Source organism: Ranitomeya imitator, chromosome 3 (genome assembly GCF_032444005.1).
Source record: "Ranitomeya imitator isolate aRanImi1 chromosome 3, aRanImi1.pri, whole genome shotgun sequence".
Lineage (NCBI taxonomy): Eukaryota > Metazoa > Chordata > Amphibia > Anura > Dendrobatidae > Ranitomeya > Ranitomeya imitator.
The window spans coordinates 803,907,003-803,934,092 of NC_091284.1; the positions used below are offsets into that span (position 1 = coordinate 803,907,003).

The following is a 27,090-nucleotide window of genomic DNA, read 5'->3' on the forward strand; positions in this document are numbered from 1 at the left end:
ATGGCTCAGCTGTCCTCTATCACTATCTATATGGCATCATCTACAATGGATGTCCAAGGAATCAGCCTGCGGATCCTGAAAATGGACCTAAGCTCATCCTGGACGTTAATGGAAATGTGCCCCCCTTTCTACACATCACGGGGGGAAAGAAGGCTTTATTTACTGGGATGGGTGGAATTGATTTTACTTACATTGTAGTGATAATAAAGTGTAAATTAAGCTTAAAGGGCTATTCCATAATAATTCATTTATGACCCTATTTCCTTCATCATGAGAATGTATGACCTCTTTTCCCCAGTCACTAAATGGGGACAGAATGGAGCAATGATCTAGCTTGTGGCCTGCAACTCTATTCAAAGGCCGTGGCTCATGCCCAACCTCTGCTTCATCCTGAATCCCACCAAACATGTTACATAACTATCGGAAAAACTATTATTTGGTGGACATTTTTTTCCTCTGACTCCCCAATACACAGGATTGATGGGATCGACCTGTGTACTCTATGAGGCAGCCAGCCCTCATAAGGCAGCGGCTTAACGCCACACTGAACAAAAGGATCAACTGTTGAAAATCAACAGGAGGGATCTGTTTTCACCCTCCAAAAATTATCTGTCAGGGGAGAGTCAGAAGGCCCTCAGAGATATTAGATTGTTGACCGATATTGGCAGGTTTGGCCGACTTTAGTCTAATGCAAATGGGGGTCTTAAAGGGAATCTTTCAGCAGATTCTTGCTATGTAATCTGAGATTAGCATAATGTAGGGGCTAAAAGCCTGATTCCACCAACGTGTCACTTACTGGGCTGTGTGTTGCGGTTTCAATAAAGTCAGTGTTTTATAAAAAGGAGGTTAGGACTACAGGACTAGGTGTCTCCTGCCTACTAGTCCAACCACAGTCATGACTGTTAATAAACATTCATGTTGGAAGTTCTTTTAAAAAGGTTTTCCAAAGAGTCTTATAGTTTCCAAGAAAATATAATAGAGCCCATCGGATTTTCTGTTGGGTTACGGTGTCTTTGATGTCAAGAATGCACCAGAACCCTGATGGAATGGGAACTAAGACCAATGTGATTAAAGACTGAACAGGCCAAAGTCACTAAGACTGAGCTATACCTTGGTAATTTTTAAACTGGCGTCTACGATATCCCCAAATGGATGTACTGCACAACTATTGGGAAATATGTTACATACTCAGAAATAAGACTATTGATATAAAAATTATTGAGAAATGGCTTTCGTCAGTCTACCCTAAGGTGCCCATTAAAGTTTATATTAAGTTCAACAATTCGGCAGTACTAGAAAATGGTTTTAAAAATTTAGATCTAAAGCTGGTCACACAAAGTAGATGTAACTAGGCCAAACTTGCTAATTTTGGTTGCACTAGCCATGCGTCGAAAGGACATAGGGACCCGCAAACTCTACGCTCGGGGAAGATATCAGGTAGTTGGCTTTCAACTGCTTAATCCTTCCATTTTTGGGGCGATAGTCCTCTGCCAGTGGAGTTAGGCAGCAGCTTACCCCCTTCTTTCTACCGAAAACACAGGCATGCTCAAATGTGTATGGGGGTGTCAGGGGAGATACTGTAGCTGTTCATACACACAAGAAAGCTTCCGGCCAAACCTTCCTTTAGTGGTCAACCTAAAGGTTCTATAATCAAGGATTTTTTCTTAGAATGATCGATTACGGAGAAAAAAGACTTTCTTAAAGTCTTTTGGAAATGATTGAATGTAAAATCAACCTAAGATGTAAGGAAGACCATAATGTAATGCAATACTGCACTATAACCTGAGCTTTATGTGCATTGCTATCCAATATATTCAATTGCTCACATACTTCTGCATGAAGTCATCTAACGAATGTGGGGATCACTTCACAAAAGGTGTAACTTAATGCGTTTTGGGACATGAATGAAAGCTTGATTTTTAGGAGACAACTATAAACCTTCTTGATGGAAATAGATGTCACAAACACTGTAGGTTGCCTCATCAAAACCACTCTTTTCCATGTGATTTATCCAGGCGTATGGACCTCATAGCAGAGGTGACCTTCTAAAGACCATCATAAGTAAAAGCAGCTACTGTTCTGGTTCATGGTCAGATAGGAGCCAGATGAGCCTTACACAAGTCTAACTCCTGGCACTCTCCCTTCCCAAAAAAAAAAACAAAAAAAAAACAACCCGACAAGAAATAGAATCGGAGCATATAACTCATTAGCAACCAAAAAAGACAAAAAAATGCCCCTAAAATATAACTTTTAATAATAATAGGTAAAATGACCTAAGAGAGTCAGGAGACAAGTATTACATAACCATATAACTTAATACTAAAAAGGATAGAAGTATCTAGGTGAGGGGGGTGTTCTCTCCCTAACTCACCCTACCTTACCGCGGAGGTTGGCACCCTAAAGTCGACATGGCGCCCCCACTCAACGACGGCTCTCCCTTAAGACCCTAATGGAGACTACTTAAAGAAAACACCACCACCAACACCACAAATAATTAAAGTGCTAATGTGCTAAAGTGCTAAAGTGGCACCTGCAAGGTATATTCAAAATAGTTGTATACCAGAAAATTTATCAGGATTCTTAGATATGAATCCTGCTTCCTAGTAACTGGGGGTGCGAGCTATGAGTAGAGATATAAATGGATTATCTACTCTATATTAAACAAGTGCAGGTTAATATATCTTATCTTAGATATTATAGGGTTGGCAGAGAATATTCAAAAGAAAAAATACGTTCAATAGAATAACATTGTATTGATCACCTGCGCAACATGTGGTATTCCACACCCAAAATAAGTATATCAGGGGAATTGTCTCATTCTGAGATATTCAGACTCCCCACTTTTATAGAGAACAATCACCACAATAATAAGAGATCACTCCCACATGTTCGATAAATAGTGATAGTACCCAGTTACATAGCACATTGCAGGATTTTAAATAATCAAAATGTTAAGAACATGGTCAGAGAAAAAAAACAGTACTAGTTGTACTCATCATTTTGCTGCCCGTCCCAACGCGTTTCCCCCCGGGGGGATAAACCGGGGTTCGTCAGGGGACCAAAAAGAGGGCTTGTTTCCTGAGCCGGTAACCGCTGCAATGAGCTACGTCCGGCCCTGACCGCTCAGGTGGTGGTGTTTTCTTTAAGTAGTCTCCATTAGGGTCTTAAGGGAGAGCCGTCGTTGAGTGGGGGCGCCATGTCGACTTTAGGGTGCCAACCTCCGCGGTAAGGTAGGGTGAGTTAGGGAGAGAACACCCCCCTCACCTAGATACCTCTATCCTTTTTAGTATTAAGTTATATGGTTAAGTAATACTTGTCTCCTGACTCTCTTAGGTCATTTCACTCTCCCTTCCCACCATTTTCTGGTATTGCTATCGAATATTAGAAACTGGACCTTCTGGAATTTATTGCCTATCACTAGAAAAAATGGATGTCCTCATGAAACTTCCTCTTGAAGTTGTAAACTTAAAGAGTTAGACCTTGGCCATATTTTTGGTTCAGCTATATTTTATGACTTATCAACCTAGATGGACCCATACCACTAGGAACTTTTTGTGGTCACGTTCATAATCTAAGAAGAAGGTGACCACAATTACACATCTCCACAACAACGGACATCATGTATTCCAATCCAATCACCCAACCAAGGTCAGTAACACTCTACAAAGGTTGGTGATAATTTTAGTGGTTGGACATGACCTTCTCTTTATGCAACATAAATATTCATGTTTTTCAAGGGAAGCAACGAGACAGAATGACGTACAAAACTCAAGTGACAAAGCCACAATGTTCAACAAGCTCAACTCCTAATTATCAAGAAACAGATACGAGTCAACAAATGGTTAATGTAAAAGGACGCTCTGTCCACCATTCGAGAAATATCATGGTCTTAGTCTTCTACTTTTAATGAGAAGGCTAAGTAATCATCAAACATTGAAAGAGCCGGTTGTATGTCATTAGATAAACTGTTCTCTTAAGGAAACAGAGACTCTTGTTCATGGGTTGCATCTAAAATCAATGCCAAATTCACTTATGAGACTTGTGTAGAGATGAGCAATTGCCATGGTCCGGTATCCAGTCCGATCATCCGTGGCAGCCGGTCTTCACTTTTAGCCTAGTGAGCATCAAAGGTGCCAATCATGCCAGAACAAGAATGCCAAACACAGATGTAAAGACTGAGGACCGGAATGGACAAAGGATCAGGGTTCATCTCTAGACTGAGGTACAGTACCAGAAAAATAGTAGCACTGTTTTATGAATCAGGTAGCCTTGTAAGAGCTATCTCTTTTCCATGGCCATCAGCAGAAACACCATCATCAGGTAAGGTTCGGACAGGCAGTGATGGGTGGCAAGAGATTTAAAACACAAGCCTTAGGAGATATTTACAAAATTTCCAGAAAACAATTTGTAGAAATAACTTAGTCACAACTAAACAAGATGAGCTGTGTATTTTTTTTTAAATATTTTTATTACATTTTTGGGGAAAAAGACTCATGCTGGCAATAGAGCCATTTTTTTTAAAAATATGGCAACTAAGTATTTATAGGTATTTATAAAAGGGGATTCCAGGATTGGAAAAACAGGATTCTTTCTTGCAGAAAAAGCTCCAAACCTGTCCAAGCTTTCGATAAACAGGTTGTGGTATTCCAGCCCAGACTATGCTGTCTTCATATATATGGACATTAAGTGTAAATCCCTTTTCACAATACATTTCAAAGGTTTATACCTTTCTTTCAAGTACCCTCTATTACTTTAATCCACAAAAAAATACGGAAGGTCAAAGGGGATCATACAGTAGAATCATAGAATGTTAGAGTTGGAAGGGACCTCCAGGGTCATCGTGGCCAACCCTCTACTCAATGCAGGATTCGCTAAACCATCTCAGACAGATGTCTGTCCAGCCTGTTAGCCATGTCCTATCGCTCTCCGATATTCATAATACGGCTCATCTACTATGAAAAAGACAGCGATTTATTGCTTCTATAAGTTAATTAAAATGTCCATATGATACATAAGGAACACAGACTTTAGACTATGGTACTAGTTGGGTTTCTGTAGGGTCTGGAGTTTCTTATGTGAATCATAAAGATGGACCCGAAGAGGAAAACAAAAAGCCGCCATGATGGACAAGTTACGCACATTGGTTAAACACAAAGTGGCTTGTATGGCTAATTACGTCAGATTCTATACATCCTGTCATCAGTCTTGTAGAAGCAAAATCTATGTAAACCGTTTTTTGGATTTTTTTAATGACTTTTGTGCTATTCCAGTAAACTATCATTTCATGGATGCAAACGATGATCCCCCATAGTAAACATATTAAAGTGTACTTGTCACATATGCACAATGGATATATTCTGTAGGCATCGGTCAAAAAGTAATGCAAGATATTTCTCAGTGTGTCCGATATCTAGACTGTCCCACATCCTTAAAGATGCTGTGAATATCGGGGCATTTGTAACTTGGGTAGATTTACATTTTTGAATAATTTTAGGATGGAGTTTGTGCCACATTACGTTGGGGCTTAACACTAGAAGTCCCAGAAGTTTCGAGCTCCAAAGGTTCCAAAGGTAGAAATGTTAAATGACCCCTCTCTGGGACTTCTAGTGTTGAAGGGCTTTTCCCGTCACAGCAATTGGCCCATAGATGCCATGCTATTTCCATAACTCCTAAAGAAGTGAATGGATGTTACAGAAAGCGTATAGCCCTACGAGCAAAGCCATTTCCATAACTCCTATAGAAATTGATGAGAGTTAGAGAAAACGTGTAGCCCAATGCAACACTTCCTTGGCTAGTAAAACATGGACCACAAAATGAATCATTGCCTATGACTTTTTATAAGCCTTTGGCCATGAGTTAGTGATGTTGCCTAGTCTAAGTGACTTTATAGGCCGTAGTCACCTGGCAATCATGGTCCTGAGAGCTACTTGGCCACAACAAAAGGGAGTAATCCTGAATCTGAGAATATGACACCATCACAAGACTTTTGAGCTTACACAGAGGCGTGCTCTGAGTGCAGGGTGCCCAAGGAAGGGCATCAAAAGCCCTTAACTTAGCTAGGGTATTGAAACAATTCCCAGTGGAAGCTAACTGAATAATTTCCCACCTACAACTTTGCACCTACATTAATGACCTTGTTTATTCCTTTGGCCATGAGTGAGTGATGTCGCGTTTTATAGGCTGTGTTCTCTTGGGCCGTTTCCACTGTATACGAGTGAGAGTTAGTGATGTCACATTTTATAGGCTGTGTTCACTTCGGCCGTTTCCACTGTATACGAGTGAGAGTTAGTGATGTCACGTTTTATAGGCTGTGTTCACTTGGGCCGTTTCCACTGTATACGAGTGAGAGTTAGTGATGTCACGTTTTATAGGCTGTGTTCACTTGGGCCGTTTCCACTGTATACGAGTGAGAGTTAGTGATGTCACATTTTATAGGCTGTGTTCACTTGGGCCGATACCACTGTATATGAGTGACAAGCAAACGTTTGTAGTGCATAAAGGTTTACAGCTACAGAAATCAAATCAATTGATGAGACTTTTTGAAACTTTATCTTTCGAAATGCAATTTTTTTTCTTTTTTTTTATAAGTATTAAAACACTGTGCATACTTTTGGCAATAAATATAAGCAACATGTTAGAAGGATTGTCTATTTAATTTTGCAACATATCACTGACATACTGTACTATCAAAAGCCATTGGAGTTCCACAGTCGGCATCCGTTACTAAAAAGTCAGTGACGAACGCGATGACTTCTTGTATTCCCTAGAGGCTAGTCATGGATGGCTATACATAGAGATAGATAGGATAAAAAAATGGAGTTTGTCACACTTGAGTTTGATGTTGGGTTTCCATGTAAGGAATGTGGGAGTGATCGATTCGAAAGTCGTCTAAACTTTCATAGTCACTTATGGCCACTTCTGTATCTTCCAGTCCACAGCTGGCCGACACATCTGAAGAAGAAGCACCTACTGAATTGTGCAAGGATAAAGATACATTATCTGTGCTTGTCTTGTCCACCTGTTGGCTTTGGGCAGGCACAAAAGTACTAAATGAATGTCCGGGTTGTAAGCTGGAAGTGTCTATTTCACTTGAGAGATGATGGGGTGGGAGATATTGGCTGGGATGAAATTGAGGGCGCCGCCGGCAGTCTGGACTGAGTGTGCTGATCACAGATCTTGGCTGTACTTTAGGAAGGGTATCGTAATGTTCTTGAAAGTCCTCCGGGAGAGGAGGTGGAAGCTGATCTTGACTTAAATAATCTTCCTGATGAGGAGGTGGGTAGTCACTGTCAATGTCGTAGCCTCCCAGGTAGTAATCCGTCTCCAGTTCTCTGGTGCTACCATGGTGGGCCGATGACCCATCAGCAGTTTCGTAGTTTGGGGCCTCCTCAATATCAGATAAATGAGCGCTTGGCATCCAATCAGAGGTATCCCAGTGGTACGCTGTGGAGATATAAGGGTCTGAAGTTAATATGAGGATGATGAGAAGCTTTCGGAAAGAGTCATGCTCCTGTTAATGGAGTGGTCAGTCATGCGGCTTGTGTTGAGCCCTCGTCTCGTGCGTTCCACCAAGCTTACGACATAAAAACAATTTGCACAGGGTAGTGATCGCTTATAATGTAACTCAAACACAATAGCAGTTGGATTAGATAAAATGTTACCAGCATGCTAGAGGGTAGGCGGGGGGAAAATGTGAAGGGTGGGGGGTGGGAGAAGCAGGCGGGAAAAAAAGGCAAAGCTTGCAAAATGTCGTTTTCACAAAAAACATGTTATGGGCACCAGACATATTAACAAGGCAACTGAATTTGGGTTACAAAATGTCACCTCTGTTGTAATTCTGCCCTTGGTCCAATATCGGAGCTGTTCGGTTCGAAGGAAAAAAAAAAGAATAAAACTTACAATTCACAAACATTAACGCAAACTATTCCACTTAGAACCCCATTTCACGGTAAAGGGAATCTATCAGCAGGTTTGTGATATGTAATCGGTGGGCAGACAGATTCCCTTTAAAACCAACAAAAAAAAAGTTTAGAAATGCTGCAACAATTTTCATTTTTTTTTTCTTCCCGTTTCTATTTTTTCACCTATGGTTTGTATTATCTACTGTATATAGAGGTGTTATCAGTCATTGCACAGGAGGAGGTGAGCTGTGACATCTCCTATTGTGAATGGTGGATTCTGTATTATGTACTGTATATAGAGGTGTTATCAGTCATTGTACAGGAGGAGGAGGTGAGCTGTGACATCACCTATTGTGAATGGTGGATCCTGTGTTATGTACTGTATATAGAGGTGTTATCAGTCATTGTACAGGAGTAGGAGGTGAGCTGTGATATTACCTATTGTGAATGGTGGATCCTGTGTTATCTACTGTATATAGAGGTGTTATCAGTCATTGTACAGGAGGAGGAGGTGAGCTGTGATATCACCTATTGTGAATGGTGGATCCTGTGTTATCTACTGTATATAGAGGTGTTATCAGTCATTGTACAGGAGGAGGAGGTGAGCTGTGACATCACCTATTGTGAATGGTGGATCCTGTTTTATCTACCGTATATAGAGGTGTTATCAGTCATTGCACAGGAGGAGGAGGTGAGCTGTGACATCACCTATTGTGAATGGTGGATCCTGTGTTATCTACTGTATATAGAGGTGTTATCAGTCATTGTACAGGAGGAGGACGTGAGCTGTGATATTGCCTATTGTGAATGGTGGATCCTGTGTTATCTACTGTATATAGAGGTGTTATCAGTCATTGTACAGGAGGAGGAGGTGAGCTGTGATATCACCTATTGTGAATGGTGGATCCTGTGTTATCTACTGTATATAGAGGTGTTATCAGTCATTGCACAGGAGGAGGAGGTGAGCTGTGAAATCACCTATTGTGAATGGTGGATCCTGTGTTATCTACTGTATATAGAGGTGTTATCAGTCATTGCACAGGAGGAGGAGAAGGTGAGCTGTGACATCTCCTATTGTGAATTCTGTATTATGTACTGTATATAGAGGTGTTATCAGTCATTGCACAGGAGGAGGAAGTGAGCTGTGACATCACCTATTGTGAATGGTGGATCCTGTGTTATCTACTGTATATAGAGGTATTATCAGTCATTGCACAGGAGGAGGAGGTGAGCTGTGAAATCACCTATTGTGAATGGTGGATCCTGTGTTATCTACTGTATATAGAGGTGTTATCAGTCATTGCACAGGAGGAGGAGGTGAGCTGTGACATCACCTATTGTGAATGGTGGATCCTGTATTATCTACTGTATATAGAGGTTTGATCAGTCATTGCACAGGAGGAGGAGTTGAGCTGTGACATCACCTATTGTGAATGGTGGATCTTGTGTTACCTACATATAAGTTTTATATCGGATAGTTATCCTGCCTGTGATGATAATGAGTTGACTACGGAGAAGTAATCTCTACAGAACTATTTTTCTGATACAGACAGTGACATACAAAAAAAAGAATATTTAAAAAATATGTTCAACATTACGAATATACTCAAGCATAAGCCGAGATTTTCAGCCCCAAAAAAATGGGCTGAAAGTGCTCCTCTCTGCTTATACTCGAGTCATGGAAGGCGGGGGGGTCGACGAGTGAGGGGGAGCGACGACTGTCAAATACTCACCTGCTCCCAGCGCTCCTGATGCGGTACCACGGTCTTCGGGCATGGCAGCTTCTTCCCCTGTTCAGCGGTCACTGTTACCGCTCATTAAAGTTATGAATATGGACTCCACTCCCATAGGGGTGGAGCAGCATATTCATTACTGTAATGAGCGGTGCAACGTGACCGCTCACTACAGGAAGAAGCTGCCGCTCCCGGAGACGTGGGACATGCGGGGACCACGCCAGGAGCACGTGAGTATGTCATATTCACTTTTCCGCGTTCCACCGACGCTCCGTCTTCCGCGTCCTCTGCAGTGACTGTTCAGGTCAGAGGGTGCGATGATGTATTAGTGTGCGCGCCGCCCTCTGCCTGAACAGTCAGTGCGGAGAGACGGGACACTGAGGAGCAGCAACGAGAGGTGAGTATGTCATTTTTTTTTTTTAGTGCAGCAGCATTACATGTGGCACAATGCTATATGGGGCATCTATGGGGCCATAAAGAACTGCATGGAGCATTATATGGAGCATCTATGGGGCCATAACTGCATGGAGCATTATATGGGGCATCTATGGGGCCATAAAGAACTGCATGGAGCATTATATGGAGCATCTATGGGGCCATAACTGCATGGAGCACTATGTTGGGCATCTATGGGGCCATAACTGCATGGAGCATTATATGGGGCATCTATGGGGCCATAAAGAACTGAATGGAGCATTATATGGGGCATATTTGTATATGGAGCATCTTATGGGGCCATAAAGAACTGTATGGAGCATTATATGGGGCATATTTGTATATGGAGCATCTTATGGGGCCATAATGAAGTGTATAGAGCATTATATGGGGCTCCTGATTCAATATGGATATTCAAAAACATTTATCCTACTGATGTCTCAATTAATTTTTTGTTGCAAAATTAGGGGGGGTCGGCTTATACGCGGGTCGGCTTATACTCGAGTATGTACGGTAAGTTGATTTAGAAAATAGTTTAGAATCAGTGAAAGTAAATTGTGCTATTTTCTTTAGTATACTTTTATAAGGTACAAAGACAACACATGATACAGATTCACGAATTACATTATCCATTTCATATAATAGGCAAAGTTTGCAGAAAAAGTGTAAATACCTTCAGTTTCAACATTATCAACAACATTGTTGACTAGATGAATGACAGTCACTATGGAAGCTTGTGGGAGGGAGAAAACACAACATGGGAGGAAGGGAGAAAAAGGGAGACAACGGAAAGGTTAGTATTACACCCCACAAACGTGGTTACTGTATCAATCACCGGATGTCACCAACCCTTAGGCTATGTACCCATGTTGCGCTTTTTAAGCATTTTTGCAGCGGTATTCCACTGCGAAAACGCTTAAAAAACGCTTACATGAAGCATCCCATTATTTTTAAGGGCATTCCGCAATTGTTGTGCTCATGCTGCGTTTTTTTCCGCAGCAGGAAAGCATTGTGGAAAAAAACGCAGCATGTTCATTAATTTTGCGGAAAATCTGCGTTTTTGCTGCTATGGAATTGTATTTGGACAAATGGAAAAAAAACGCTAAAAAATGCAAAAAAACCGCGACAAATAAGCGATAACAATGCAAAAAAAAAGCAAGCGGATTTCCTGCTAAGGGAGTCCGGTTTTGATGCACAAAATTCTGCATACGTTCTGCAACGTGGGCACATAGCCTTACTGTATGATTCATGGGTAACATTCATGGAACAGTAGAATTAATGAGCAGTGCTGGGTGATCATCCACCTATGTAAGGTATCAAGTCTCTTAGTCAAGTCTCTTAGTTTGACCTATTTGCAGTTTCCTCTGCTACCTGTTTCCAGTCTTCCAGTACCTCTCCTACCTGTCTGCAGCCTCACAGACGTATCTGGTCTGCCTCCGGCTTCCAGTACCTCTGCTACCTATCTGCAGTCTCCCGGACATCTCCGTCTACCTGTGGCTTCCAGTGTCTCTGATACCTGTTTGCAGTTTCAACTACCTCTGCTACCTTTCTACACTCTCTCGGATGTCTACTGTCTGCCTTTATTTCCAGTATTTATGCTACCTGCTCCTGGTCTTTCATGACCTCTGCTCACCGTTTGCGGTTTCCTGTACCTCAGCTACCTGTCTGCGGCCTTACGGATGTCTCCTGTCTGCCTGCAGCTTCCAGTAGCTCGGAAACCTGCTCCTCGTCTTCCCAGACCTCTGCTACCTGTCTGCGGTCACCAGGACATCTCCGGTTTGCTTGCGGCTTCCAGTGTCTCTGTTACCTGTCTGTGGTCTCCAGTACCTCTGCTACCTGTTTGTAGTCTTTTGGATTTCTCCTATCTGCCTGTGGCTTCCAGTACCTGGCATTTGGTCAGTGAGGTCTCTACTTCTGCCGGACGATTCATGAGAGTTGGAAAATAGGTGTTACTTCCCTTAAAATTGGCTTTAGTGTGTCTAACATAGAAAACATGGAAATTGAATCCTAGTTTGGACAAGAAATAGAAGACTTTCCAATTGAAAAACCATCAGGAATTCAGCACTCCGCCTTCTTGAATTCGAGAAAGTCCTGGATACAAACCTCTACATTTTACCTAAAAAAATCTGTATGTAAGACTTTATATTTTCCCTAGCGGACTTATGAAACGCATCTTTCTTAATCTGTTTTGATAGATTTCATGATAAGTTTAAAAGCGAAACAGCAATATCACAGAAATATTACATCCAGAAGGTCGTGATAACAAAGAAGTTAGAGAAAAAAAAGAATTATTTAGCAACTTCATACAGTATGTCATCAGCTGTTTTAGAATATTTTAATTGCTGTCATTAAAGGGGTTGTTCATATGGAATATTTTTCTATAGGATATTTCATCAAGAGAAGATTGATGGGGATCCAACACTCCTCACCCCCAGTGATCAGCTGTTAGCAGGTCCTGGGGTCCCCAGAAGTAAGACATGTACAGAGTCAGAACAGCGCAGCTCCATGTAGTGGCCATTCTCGTGTACTGCAGCTCAGTTCCTATAGAAGTGAATGTGATCTCAGCTGCAGTACCGATAACGGCCACTACGCGGTGTATAGAGCCTTAATGTAGCCCTCTCCACAGTGAAAATGGCCACTGATGGAGTTGCAAACAGCTGATTGCTAGAGGTGTCGGTCCCTTTGATATATTTCGACTTGTCCTAAGGGTAACTCATCAATTTATAAGTCCAGGACAACCCCTTTAAGGAGATCATTTTTATTTATTTAAAAAGTGCAAATATATTGCTGGTCTCATGAGTCTTCATTAACTGTCGTGCAGTCATGGCATGCCAACCGCTTGTACATGACTGCTGCAGTCAATCGCTGTCCCTTAGCAGTCTCATGCCGTACGTGCAGACATCACTGCGGAGCAAGAAAACCGTGACTATCGGGACTGCTAGAGCAGCATGGAATTTACCAGGTAAGTAGGGTTTTTTTATTGCCTTCCCTGCTTTGAGTAACCGTTCTAAAAATTTTGGATAATCCCCTTAATGGTTAAAAACAGCTGGTAGGTCAGTAGACAGGGGCCATAGAGATGCAATTTCATGTGTATTGATGTTGATGAGATCCCACATGCTTTTGAATACTTACGTACATATGTAGCCCACATTATGACGTTATCGTAGCACGCTTCTCACTGAAAAGGCTGCATGTCTGTAATTGCCACTAGAGGGAGCCATAGGGATTTATACGCCTCCCATTGAACTCAATCATGAATACACCTGCACTGAGCTCCCCCTAGTGGTGGCATATAGAAGCTTAACATGTAACACCACCTTTTCTCCAGAACTGCTCAGAGGTGATGAGATGGGGAATACCAGAAAACATCTCTAAATGTGACCAGACCCTGAGGTCATGGAAGGATAAGACAAGATTACTACCTACTCATTGCACTAATATGAACAGAAAATGTGTCCTCGGATAAAACTGACTTTCCTGGAAACAGGTCCTCGAGATAAAAGAGTGGAAATTGTGCACAAAGTAATATTGAAAAGAAGAGGTTGTAGATGCGGAGTCCTTACCATTGTCATCTCCTGAATCCGACTGGAAGGAGTTCAAAGACTGGTTCTCGGAATTGTTCCCCTTTGTGCTCCCCACAAAGCAAGTCATTTCTTCTGCTGCTTCCAGTCCTTTACCTTGAGATACAAAACCCCCACACAAAAAACTATTATTTTACATCGACCCCATCAGTCACCCCCATTACCAGAGTTCAATGATGACCTCAATTCTACAGAAGAACATCAATTAATGTCATTTTGCAGCATGTGCCCAACTCTCCTTCTGGCCGGTACTTCACTCTTCCCACTCTACTTTGTTACCACTGTGATGCAGTGACCCCTGTTACAGCTAGGGGGCACTGTATGTGCTCCCCAGGACATGCATGGAGGCGTAATGGGGATGGTGAGACGGTGTCCGGCATTGTTGTGAATGGTCGGTATGTATGTCGCAGAGAAAGAAACTCTGCGCTGTCAGCCTGAAGCGATGTTCTGTTCTGGGACCTGTAGTCCCACAAGTAATTGTGTAATTCTAAAGGGAGGCTGGCAAGGCTAGTTATGAGAGATGGGCGGGTCAAACTAGCCACACATCCACACTCCCACCTAGGGGAGTGGTCAAAGGTATATAATGTGACCAGGGTGTGGGTCACATGGTTCCTATATGGTTCCAGTGTATGGATCTATATGGTCCAAGTGCAAGGTCCTGGAAGCCTGTGTTGGAAGTCCTGGGAGAAGGATTCCTGAACAGCACATGGTGGGGCTTTGGACCTGATGGCCTGGGGTGTTGGACTAACGTCCTGAATAGAACCCGGACAGGTCACATGCCTAGGATGTTGGACTAACGTCCTGAATAGCACCCGGAGAGGTCACATGCCTGGGGGTGTTGGACTAACGTTTTCAATAGAACCCGGATAGGTCACATGCCTCTGTGTTGGACGGTCCCAGGTGGGATGGATGTCCTGAAGAGCACAGTGTGATCGTGGTCCTGGATGGTCTGTGTTGGAAGCTCCTGTGAGTGGAGTCTTCCTGGAGCACCTGAGAGACCGTGGACCTGGACGATCTGTGTTGAAGAGCACAGTGTGATCATGGTCCTGGATGGTCTGTGTTGGAAGCTCCTGTGAGTGGAGTCTTCCTGGAGCACCTGAGAGACCGTGGACCTGGACGATCTGTGTTGGAGAAGCTTCCCCTTTGGTGGATCTGGACTGACTAAGGTGTGCCAGGCAAGTTGGTGGTCCCCGTGAGGCAGCTTTCCCAGAAGAGAGGACTGACAAGGAGTCAGCAGGTGGAGCAGGAGCTCCCGTAAGGTACCATAGACTGTTGGTGCTTATGTTGCTCTATGAACTGTGTGGTAACCCACGGCAATTGGTGAGGAGAGGACCAGCGTGTTTAGTTTCCGCAGACTAAGGATGTGAAACTTGATGTGATGTCCTGGTACAGTGTGTAAATGGACTGCGCATGATGGGGTTTATGATACCTTAATAAACCAAATAGACTGTTTTGTGTGAAAAACCGTGCCCGTGTGCCCAAATACTGGGACAGCTCATAGAATCTCATGGCTTTCAGTATCACCTCTACGCTGACGACACACAGATCTACATCTCTGGACCAGATATCACCTCCCTTCTAACCAGAATTCCTCAATGTCTGTCTGCTATTTCATCCTTCTTCTCCACTAGATTTTTAAAACTTAACATGGATAAAACAGAATTCATCATCTTTCCCCCATCTCACGCGACCCCCCCAACGAACCTATCCATTACAGTAAATGGCTGCCTACTCTCCCCAGTCCCACAAGCTCGCTGCCTCGGGGTAATCCTTGACGCTGATCTCTCCTTCAAACCACATATCCAAGCCCTTTCCACTTCCTGCCGCTTTCAACTCAAAAATATTTCACGAATCCGTTCATTCCTCAACCATGAATCTGCAAAAACCCTAGTCCATGCCCTCATCATCTCTCGCCTTGACTACTGCAACCTCCTGCTCTGTGGCCTCCCCTCTAACACTCTCGCACCCCTCCAATCTATTCTAAACTCTGCTGCCCGACTAATCCACCTGTCCCCCCGCTATTTCCCGGCCTCTCCCCTCTGTCAATCCCTTCACTGGCTCCCCATTGCCCAGAGACTCCACTACAAAACCCTTACCATGACGTACAAAGCCATCCACAACCTGTGTCCTCCATACATCTGTGACCTCGTCTCCCAGTACTTACCTACCCGCAACCTCCGATCCTCACAAGATCTCCTTCTCTACTCCCCTCTTATCTCCTCTTCTCACAATCGTATACAAGATTTCTCTCGCGTATCACCCCTACTCTGGAACCCTCTACCACAACACATCAGACTCTCGCCTACCATCGAAACCTTCAAAAAGAACCTGAAGACCCACCTCTTCTGACAAGCCTACAACGTGCAGTAACCACCGATCGACCAAACCGCTGCATGACCAGCTCTACCCTCACCTACTGTATTCTCACCCATCCCTTGTAGATTGTGAGCCTTCGCGGGCAGGGTCCTCATTCCTCCTGTACCAGTTATGACTTGTATTGTTTAAGATTATTGTACTTGTTTTTATTATGTATACCCCTCCTCACATGTAAAGCGCCATGGAATAAATGGCGCTATAACAATAAATAATAATTATAATAATAATATCGCGGCCAAGCGACTGTCCCCCAAGACACGTGGTAAGCGCAATCTTACACCACTCATATTAATCGTGTGGTGACTGTGAATCCACCACAAGCCTCATGATAGATCGATAAATAGTGACAGTCAGAAAGATAAATAGATACAGTGGCATGCTTACATAGGTTACCTAACAAGGTACGAAGTGACACATAGGAAAGTGAATAAAAAGTATTTTTGGGGCCTATACCTGAGAAAGTGGTGATGGTACTATTTCTTGTATAATTTATACTGTTTTTCCTTCTCTCCCTCCATCTCCCCACCGTTTAACTGTGGTTGATAGTTAGACGGAAAAAGGGTGCGGTTAACACTCCGCCTCCTTCTTTTCCCTGGCATCTTACTTCTCGGCGTTGGTGCGCATGCGCCGGTCTCGCTGCTCTACTTGACATTCGATCGGCTCCACACTCATGACGCGCGGTGCGTTCCACCACGTGTCATCCGGCGCAGGACCGGAAGTCTCTTCTTCGTTAGAGCACTTGACCGTATTCATGCGCCGTTAGCTACGCCCCCAGCAACACTTAATACGCACATCACCTTGTCACATTTCATAGTAACATAGTAACATAGTTAGTAAGGCCGAAAAAAGACATTTGTCCATCCAGTTCAGCCTATATTCCATCATAATAAATTCCCAGATCTACGTCCTTCTACAGAACCTAATAATTGTATGATACAATATTGTTCTGCTCCAGGAAGACATCCAGGCCTCTCTTGAACCCCTCGACTGAGTTCGCCATCACCACCTCCTCAGGCAAGCAATTCCAGATTCTCACTGCCCTAACAGTAAAGAATCCTCTTCTATGTTGGTGGAAAAACCTTCTCTCCTCCAGACGCAAAGAATGCCCCCTTGTGCCCGTCACCTTCCTTGGTATAAACAGATCCTCAGCGAGATATTTGTATTGTCCCCTTATATACTTATACATGGTTATTAGATCGCCCCTCAGTCGTCTTTTTTCTAGACTAAATAATCCTAATTTCGCTAATCTATCTGGGTATTGTAGTTCTCCCATCCCCTTTATTAATTTTGTTGCCCTCCTTTGTACTCTCTCTAGTTCCATTATATCCTTCCTGAGCACCGGTGCCCAAAACTGGACACAGTACTCCATGTGCGGTCTAACTAGGGATTTGTACAGAGGCAGTATAATGCTCTCATCATGTGTATCCAGACCTCTTTTAATGCACCCCATGATCCTGTTTGCCTTGGCAGCTGCTGCCTGGCACTGGCTGCTCCAGGTAAGTTTATCATTAACTAGGATCCCCAAGTCCTTCTCCCTGTCAGATTTACCCAGTGGTTTCCCGTTCAGTGTGTAATGGTGATATTGATTTCGCTGATGGACTCCGCCCCCTCACTTTACGTCACACCTGGCTTTAGGATATATAAATCCACACATACCTAGTCTCCAACACGCCCCCTGGCGCTCGTCGGGCGCAGGATGTGACACCTCCTCCTTATATAATGCACCATCTTCCTCCTCCCATCTTCAGGTAATAGTTAACAGCTTATTGATCGGCCTTTCCACATTATATCTATTTGGATCCTGCTATATCCACTACTCTTTCAGGCTTTACACTTTATCCCCATCTAGTGAATGTTCCAAAAACTGCACAGCATCTATGTTCTCTCTGCTTTATATGAACAGATACTGTTCATATATTTAGGTCATTATTGATTTGATTATGGTTATGAGCCTATTTCCTGATGTGAGGGGATCACTATACTCTGCTGTTTATTTATTTTTTTACCCTTTTTGGATATAGGACCGCCAAGGGTTTTAAAAGAGACGTTTTTTTTTACGTCCACCCATATGCAAGTCCATACAACTTCCCTATAGGGATACTTTATGAGCGCACACATATTGAATACAAAAAAATCTTTTTCTTTGTGTCACACCCTGACTTTTTTTGGAGGTCCAACTTTTTTCCATCTTCCTGTCTTTTAATGTTGTGTGATTTTAAAATATTGTTTCAATAAAGACAAAAATACTTTTAATTCGCTTTCCTATGTGTCGCTTCGTACCTTGGTAGGTAACCTATGTAAGCATATATGACTGAAGTGCTATTTAACTGCCTACAAAATGTTGGATTATGGGATTAAAGATACAGTGGCATGTAAAAGTTTGGGCACCCCTGGTCAAAATGACTGTTTTTGTGAATAGTTAAACAAGTTGAAGATGAAATGATCTCTAAAAGGGCTTAAGTTACAGATGACAAATTTCCTTTGTATTTTAGGCACAAAAGATAAATATTATCATCATTAACATTACAAAAAGGAAAACGGACAAATGCTAAAGTTCGGGCACCCTGCATGGTTAGTACCTAGTAGTGCCCCTTTTGCAAGTATCACAGCTTGTAAACGCTTTTGGTGGCCAGACAAGAGTCAATTCTTGTTTGAGGGATTTTCCTCCATTCTTCCTTGGAAAATTCCTCCCGTTCTGTGAGATTCCTGGGGCGTCTTGCATCATCTGCTATTTTGAGGTCTCACCATACATTTTCAATGATGTTCAGCTCAGGGGACTGTGAGGGCCACTGTAAAACCTTCATCTTGCGCCTTTTGGGGTCGTCTATAGTTGATTTTGACGTGTGTTTCAGATCATTATCCATTTGGAGATGCCAGCCTCTTTTCAACTTCAGCTTTTTTACAGATGGTGTTATGTTTGCATCAAGGATTTGGTGAAATTTCATTGAATCCATTCTTCCCTCTACCTGTGAAATGTGCCCCGTGCCATTGTTTGCAACACAATCTCAAAGCATGATTGATCCACCCCCATGCTTAATGGTAGGCGAGATGTTCTTTGATCATTCTGGCAAAATAGTTGTATTTTAACTTCATCTGACCACAGGACTTGTTTCCAAAATGCATCCGAATTCTTAAATGTTCTTTTGCATACATCTGATGCTGAATTTTATGGTGAGCAAACAAATCTCCAAGGGTGTCCAAACTTTTGCACTGGCCCATTCTCCTATTTGTAATTTTTAATTTAAAAAAATTGGCAATATATTTTTTTTGCCTAATAGATGTGTCATCTTTAAGCCTTTTGACCAGGGGGATGGGTGGATGGATAGATAGATGATAGATAGATAATAGATAGATAGATGATAGATAGATGATAGATAATTGATAGATGATAGATAGATGATAGATAGATGATAGATAATAGATAGATAATAGATAATAGATGATAGATAGATAATAGATAGATAGATGATAGATAGATGATAGATAATAGATTGATAGATAATAGATTGATAGATAATAGATAGATAGATGATAGATAGATGATAGATAGATGATAGATAGATAGATAATAGATTGATAGATAATAGATTGATAGATAATAGATAGATAGATGATAGATAGATGATAGATAGATAGATAATAGATTGATAGATAATAGATTGATAGATAATAGATAGATAGATGATAGATAGATGATAGATAGATGATAGATAGATAGATAATAGATTGATAGATAATAGATTGATAGATAATAGATAGATAGATGATAGATAGATGATAGATAGATAGATAATAGATTGATAGATAATAGATTGATAGATAATAGATAGATAATAGATAGATAATAGATTGATAGATAATAGATTGATAGATAATAGATAGATAATAGATAGATAATAGATTGATAGATAATAGATAGATAGATGATAAATAGATAATAGATAGATAAATAATAGATAGATGATAGATAGATAATAGATAGATGATAAATAGATAATAGATAGATAAATAATAGATAGATGATAGATAGATAATAGATAGATGATAAATAGATAATAGATAGATAAATAATAGATAGATGATAGATAGATAATAGATAGATGATAAATAGATAATAGATAGATGATAGATAGATACATAGGACTTACATTCATTTCCTGAATCCCAAGGTGATTTTCTGATGGAGTCACAGTCAGACCGACATGGGGATACTGATGGCATATTGGGAGCCACGCTGCACACCACAACTCCTCTTCGGGCTGTGAGAATCCTAGGTGATTCCGGGTGGAAGGTTGTCATCTCCTGATGTTCCACCCCAAGTCCATCCACCATCTTATCTAAGTTGTTCCTAGATTCGCTCTGGAAACAAGGAGTGTAGGCCATGGGTCGCACAGGAACTTGAGGTGGACCAACCTCTTGATAGATATTTCTACTGTCTCCCCCACCTCGGAGATTCTTAAACTGTATCCCATTGGTTTTATTGAGTAATGCCGCAGTTGCAGGGTCTTGAACCAGGGTGATGTTGTTACGGGAGTAATTTTTTCGGAATACTTTTTTGCGGAACACAATGAAGAGGATGATGAGGACAAATATAACAAAAAGCACCACTGCAATCCCAATGAGCTCCTCCTTGCCAACATAAGAATGCCCAGCTTGAATGTTGGGCACCACCACAGGTCTGAGACCACAGTACTGTCCAACGTAGCCATGAGTGCAATTACAGAAAAACGACCCAAAGGTATTGATGCATGTGCCGCCATTTTCACAGTCTTCTCGTTCACATTCATTAATGTCCTCTTCACATCTACAGAGAAATTTATCAAATGAGAGATTGGTTACAGGTAGACTCTCAACAATGGTCAAAAAGAGATCAGTTACTGATAGATCCTCATCACTGGTCAAGAGAAGATCGGTTACAGATAGATGCTCTACATTGGTCAAAGGGAGATCAGTTACTGATGGACCCTAAACATTGGTCAAGAAGAGACCAGTTACTGATGGACCCTAAACATTGGTCAAGAAGAGATCAGTTGCCGTACATATATTAGCATAACACTAGTTAAGAAGAGATCAGAGCAAAAGGAGATCAGTTACTGATGGACCCTCAACACTGGTCAAATGGAGATCATTTTTGATGAATCTTCAACAATGGTCAAGAGGATATCACAAGGGAAGATCAGTTACTGATGGACCCTCGACACTGGTCAAAAAGAGATAAGTTACTGATGGATCCATAGCACTGGTCAATTATTGATGGACCCTCAACACTGCTCGAGAAGAGATCAGGAACTGACAGATCTTCATCGCTGGTTAAGAAGAGATAATTTACTGATGTCAACAGAACACTGGTCAATAAGAAAGCAGTTACTGATGGTCCCTAGGCATAATTCAAGAAGACATTAACAAGGTTTCCCTATTAACACAACGCCTGATGGACCTACAACAGTAGTCAAGATTAGATCACTTACTTGATTGACTCTTGACACTGGTCAATAGGAGATCAATTACTGATGCATCCTAAAGACTGGTCAAGAAGAGATTGGTTACTGATGGACCCTCAAGACTGGTCAAGAAGACATTACAGGGTTGCCCTATGAACACAACCCCTGTTAGTTACTGACGGACCTGTGACACTAGTCAAGAGGATATCGGTTACTGATGCGCCCTACATCCTGGGCAAGAAGAGATCAGTTACTGATGGACCCTCGACACTAATCGAGAAGACATTAAAGGTGTTGTCCTATGAAAACAACCCCTGTCCGTGTGTCTTATTAGGGGAGGTGGTTGATTGTGAACCCTTCCTTATCAGAGCTGCAAACAAGAGAGGAGGACCCAGCTGTCCTCATGGTACATGGTCCGCAGCTACAGAAGAAATGATCAACTTCTGCAATTAATGCGGATTGTGTCTTGGACAATCGTTATAACAAACGGCTCACTTGACAATAAGCGGATCACAAAGTGTTCCTGGGCTGGGATCTCCAGTGATCAACTGTGATCCCTGAAAACAACTGGTTTATAATGTTAGCTTTTGACAGGCTGAACTTGGCAAGGGTTACTGCACAGCAAGGATTGTGTCTCACAGCGACCACTGCAGGGGAAATGTGGTATTGCAAGGCAGCCAATTACATAAATGGCTGTACTCAGCTCTTGATTCTGGGTCATAGAGGGGGGTCCTAAGTGGAAACCGACCGCTAAATGGAAAGTGCCCCCTAATTGGAAGCGCCCCCCTAATTGGAGCTGCCCCTTTTATGATAAACATAAGTCCTATAAGGCAGATGGATGGGGGGTTTCTTCACCCCTTTAAATGACTCACACATCTTATCAGACCTGGATCTTAGGCAGTAAAACTCAAAGACCTTGACTACAACCCCTTTAAAAATGAGGCGATCCGCAACCACTGCAGGGGAAATATAACATTACATGGTGCCCTTTGAAATGGCAGGTAGTACCCATGCGGGGGGACAAAACTCTTTTCTCTACCTGCTGTAATTGTACATATGGAAAAAAATGTTCTGCACCCCTCTAAATGGCCTTTAAATGAATTGGTGCAATGTTGGATTCCTACGGCCACCACTAGAGGCAGCACACTGAATACAGGCTTCTTAGTGAGGTCAGTGAGGCTTTATTATGCCATAAGCAGCTCCACCTAGTGGTGACAACAGGAAGTCAACATTTTACCCTATCACTCCGGAATTGTAACTCTGTATTACAATAACAAAGCATTCAAAATATTAAGAAATTAGTCAAAAAAGCCGAAAAATGATAGGATCCCTTAGTGCTGGCACCCCGCAGTGATATTCGCTACTTACGTTAACCCCCTCAGGCCTGTCCTACAGGTGCAGATGAATGAATTCCCGATTGGATCACAGGATCCACCGTTTCGGCATGGATTTGGGAAGCACGCTGTGATCTCGGACTCGCAGTTTTTGCCGATGTACTGGGACGGGCAGGTACACTGGTATCCTGTGCAGAAGAATGAGAAATACGAGTTTACATAGGACTGCCTAGAAGTAAATGCATGATACAAAGAACAACAATATTACCATGGTGGATGAAAGGAACAGGTAATGGACAAATTCAGCTCTGCTACATACTGTGCTTGTCACCAACTGGGCTGTGTATCAGAGTGAATGCTGCAGCTATTCTGCTCCATTACATGAGCCAACAGTGCCACCTGCTGTCAGAACAGTGGTATTACAGAAAAAGAAACTGGCAATCTCAAACAGACATTACTCCGATATTATAGAAGAGTTTCCCTAAACTTATAACAAAATGATTCATTCCAGGGTCAACCTGATTACAGGAACTGTGTCTGTGATGGGAACAGCTGCAGCTTCCTAATATTCCTCCTGACTTACAGCAGCAACATGGCCCATAGATAGCAATGTGTGTCATTAAAAAGGAGGTGAGCTGTGACATCACCTATTGTGAATGGTGGATCCTCTGTTATCTACTGTATACAGAGGTGTTATCAGTCATTAGAAAGGAGGAGGTGAGCTGTAACATCACCTATTGTGAATGGTGAATCCTGTGTTATCTACTGTATATAGAGGTGTTATCAGTCATTGTACAGGAGGAGGAGGTGAGCTGTGATATCACCTATTGTGAATGGTGAATCCTGTGTTATCTACTGTATATAGAGGTGTAATCAGTCATTGTACAGGAGGAGGTGAGCTGTGACATCATCTATTGTGAATGGTGGATCCTGTGTTATCTACTGTATATAGAGGTGTTATCAGTCATTGTACAGGAGGAGGAGGTGAGCTGTGATATCACCTATTGTGAATGGTGGATCCTCTGTTATCTACTGTATACAGAGGTGTTATCAGTCATTGTACAGGAGGAGGAGGTGAGCTGTGACATCACCTATTGTGAATGGTGGATCCTGTGTTATCTACTGTGTATAGAGATGTTATCAGTCATTGTACAGGAGGAGGAGGTGAGCTGTGACATCACCTATTGTGTATGGTGGATGCTGTGTTATCTACTGTATATAGAGGTGTTATCAGTCATTGTACAGGAGGAGGAGGTGAGCTGTGATATCACCTATTGTGAATGGTGAATCCTGTGTTATCTACTGTATATAGAGGTGTTATCAGTCATTGTACAGGAGGAGGAGGTGAGCTGTGACATCACCTATTGTGTATGGTGGATCCTGTGTTATCTACTGTATATAGAGGTGTAATCAGTCATTGTACAGGAGGAGGAGGTGAGCTGTGACATCACCTATTGTGTATGGTGGATCCTGTGTTATCTACTGTATATAGAGGTGTTATCAGTCATTGTACAGGAAGAGGGGGAGGTGAGCTGTGACATCACCTATTGTGAATGGTGGCTTCTGTGTTATCTACTGTATATAGAGGTGATATCAGTCATTGTACAGGAGGAGGAGGTGAGCTGTGACATCATCTATTGTGTATGGTGGATCCTGTGTTATCTACTGTATATAGAGGTGTTATCAGTCATTGTACAGGAGGAGGAGGTGAGCTGTGACATCATCTATTGTGTATGGTGGATCCTGTGTTATGTACTGTATATAGAGGTGTAATCAGTCATTGTACAGGAGGAGGAGGTGAGCTGTGACATCACCTATTGTGTATGGTGGATCCTGTGTTATCTACTGTATATAGAGGTGTAATCAGTCATTGTACAGGAGGAGGTGAGCTGTGACATGACCTATTGCGAACAGTGGATCTTGTGTTATCTACTATATATAGAGGTGTTATCAGTCATTGTACAGGAGGAGGAGGTGAGCTGTGACATCATCTATTGTGAATGGTGGATCCTGTGTTATCTACTGTATATAGAGGTGATGTCAGTCATTGTACAGGAGGAGGAGGTGAGCTGTGACATCACCTATTGTGAATGGTGGATCCTGTGTTATCTACTGTATATAGAGGTGTTATCAGTCATTGTACAGGAGGAGGAGGTGAGCTGTGACATCACCTATTGCGAATGGTGGATCTTGTGTTATCTACTGTATATAGAGGTGTAATCAGTGATTGTACAGGAGGAGGGGGTGAGCTGTGACATCACCTACTGTGAATGGTGGATCCTGTGTTATCTACTGTATATAGAGGTGTTATCAGTCATTGTACAGGAGGAGGAGGTGAGCTGTGACATCACCTATTGTGAATGGTGGATCCTGTGCTATCTACTGTATATAGAGGTGTTATCAGTCATTGTACAGGAGGAGGAGGTGAGCTGTGACATCATCTATTGTGTATGGTGGATCCTGTGTTATCTACTGTATATAGAGGTGTTATCAGTCATTGTACAGGAGGAGGAGGTGAGCTGTGATATCATCTATTGTGTATGGTGGATCCTGTGTTATCTACTGTATATAGAGGTGTTATCAGTCATTGTACAGGAGGAGGGGGAGGTGAGCTGTGACATCAGCTATTGTGAATTGTGGATCCAATGTTATCTACTGTATATAGAGGTGTTATCAGTCATTGTACAGGAGGAGGAGGTGAGCTGTGATATCATCTATTGTGTATGGTGGATCCTGTGTTATCTACTGTATATAGAGGTGTTATCAGTCATTGTACAGGAGGAGGAGGTGAGCTGTGACATCATCTATTGTGTATGGTGGATCCTGTGTTATCTACTGTATATAGAGGTGTTATCAGTCATTGTACAGGAGGAGGAGGAGGAGGTGAGCTGTTACATCACCTATTGTGAATGGTGGATCCTGTGTTATCTCATTGTAGTCCAGTAAATTATGATTAGAAGCCTGCTGAAAAACCATTTATGAAACGACAGGAACTATATCAAGTATTCATCAAAGTGATTATGAAGATTGCCTCTTCAAGCGTGGCGGATTCATTAAGAGGCATGCACACCTCTGCCTCTGAATTTGGGGCCTAGGAGTCTAGACTGAAACAATTGTGTCAGACTCTGGTGATAATGGGTCGCATGAGAATGGAAGGATCCTGGGTTCAAATCCCACCAAGGACAACATCTGCAATGAGTTTGTATGTTCTCCCTGTGTGTGCGTGGGTTTCCTCCGGGTTCTCTGGTTTCCTCCCACACTAATAGGGAATCTAGTATGTGATCCACACTGGGGACAGCGATGATGATGTCTGTAAAGTGCTGCGGAATCAATGGCGCTACATAAGCAAAATGGAATAACTAAGAACGGCTACAAGCTGCAGTAATGTGTGCTTACCACCAGATGGCACACTGGTACAGCTGCCTCCGTTCTGGCACGGCCTCCGTTCACAAGCATCAGGGTAGAGCACGCAGCCAAGCTTTAATTCAGTCAAGCCGACCACTTCTGCGAAGCTGCTTCTCTTGTTCTGAAGTGGCAGTTCATTGTTATTCAAGATGACTGAATCCAGGCATCCCTGGAAGCCTCCCAGGACCTGCGTGCTCCTCTTGTCTGTCAGGCTTCGGACATTTTCCACTTGCACCTGGGCTCCAAAATAAATAGAGCTATCGGTGCTGAGGGTCTGGTAGTACAGGGGCGCCTTGCGACGCTCCACGTAGCTATCATCCAGCGACAAGCTTGTGAAATTCCGGTTCAGCTCCAAAAACACCGAGTGCCAGTTCCCATCATTAACCGTCCGGCCAGAAATTCCCAGGATTCCTGGACCGCTGCCACAGTCCAATTGGAACCACAGTTTACCGTCCACAATCTGCAGAATGAAACAAAGAGTCAGCGTGTGAAAGGCCGCCATTCCCCCAATATCGGAAACGATCAGGCCGCGGGGCACAAGACCTGGCGGATATGGTGGCTGTAGACATGCGCCTCATTTCTGAGGAGCTGGCCGCTGCCGTTTCCTCGCTTTCTGTGCCCTACATATCAATGTTACCTCTCTCCTGCACCTGATGATTTGGGGGAAGGATGGATGAATCCTGTAGACTGTAGCTCCTAGACTCCAATTCCCATCATGTAACACTTACCCAGTGCCAAACCTCCCGGATCCAGGAGGACGGTGTCAGGCTTGGGAAGCTGCTCCGCTATTCCGGGATGTCCTCACTTTGACCCAATTTCAACTGCATCAGCATGTAGGTACACTCGGATACAATGGTGGAGCACGGAGCCGTCGGCTCCCAGCT

General features: G+C 42.7%; 1 protein-coding gene across 6 annotated transcripts in view; it reads right to left on the reverse strand.

Moving 5' to 3' along the window:
* Positions 1–5,227: 5,227 nt before the first annotated feature.
* The window catches only part of FAT3 (FAT atypical cadherin 3), a 745,380-nt gene continuing 723,517 nt past the window's right edge, over positions 5,228–27,090 (reverse strand). For 3 of the 6 annotated variants that reach the window (XM_069759239.1, XM_069759238.1, XM_069759235.1), the window contains 7 exons: positions 26,198–26,666; positions 22,836–22,989; positions 20,175–20,830; positions 13,633–13,746; positions 10,743–10,802; positions 7,825–7,860; positions 5,228–7,443 (listed from right to left, as the gene is read on the reverse strand). In XM_069759239.1, coding sequence (XP_069615340.1) covers positions 6,824–7,443; positions 7,825–7,860; positions 10,743–10,802; positions 13,633–13,746; positions 20,175–20,830; positions 22,836–22,989; positions 26,198–26,666 — 2,109 coding nt within the window. In that variant the 3' untranslated portion in view covers positions 5,228–6,823. The remainder of the gene's footprint in view (positions 7,444–7,824; positions 7,861–10,742; positions 10,803–13,632; positions 13,747–20,174; positions 20,831–22,835; positions 22,990–26,197; positions 26,667–27,090) is intronic. The other 3 variants (XM_069759241.1, XM_069759240.1, XM_069759237.1) reach the window with 2 other exon arrangements.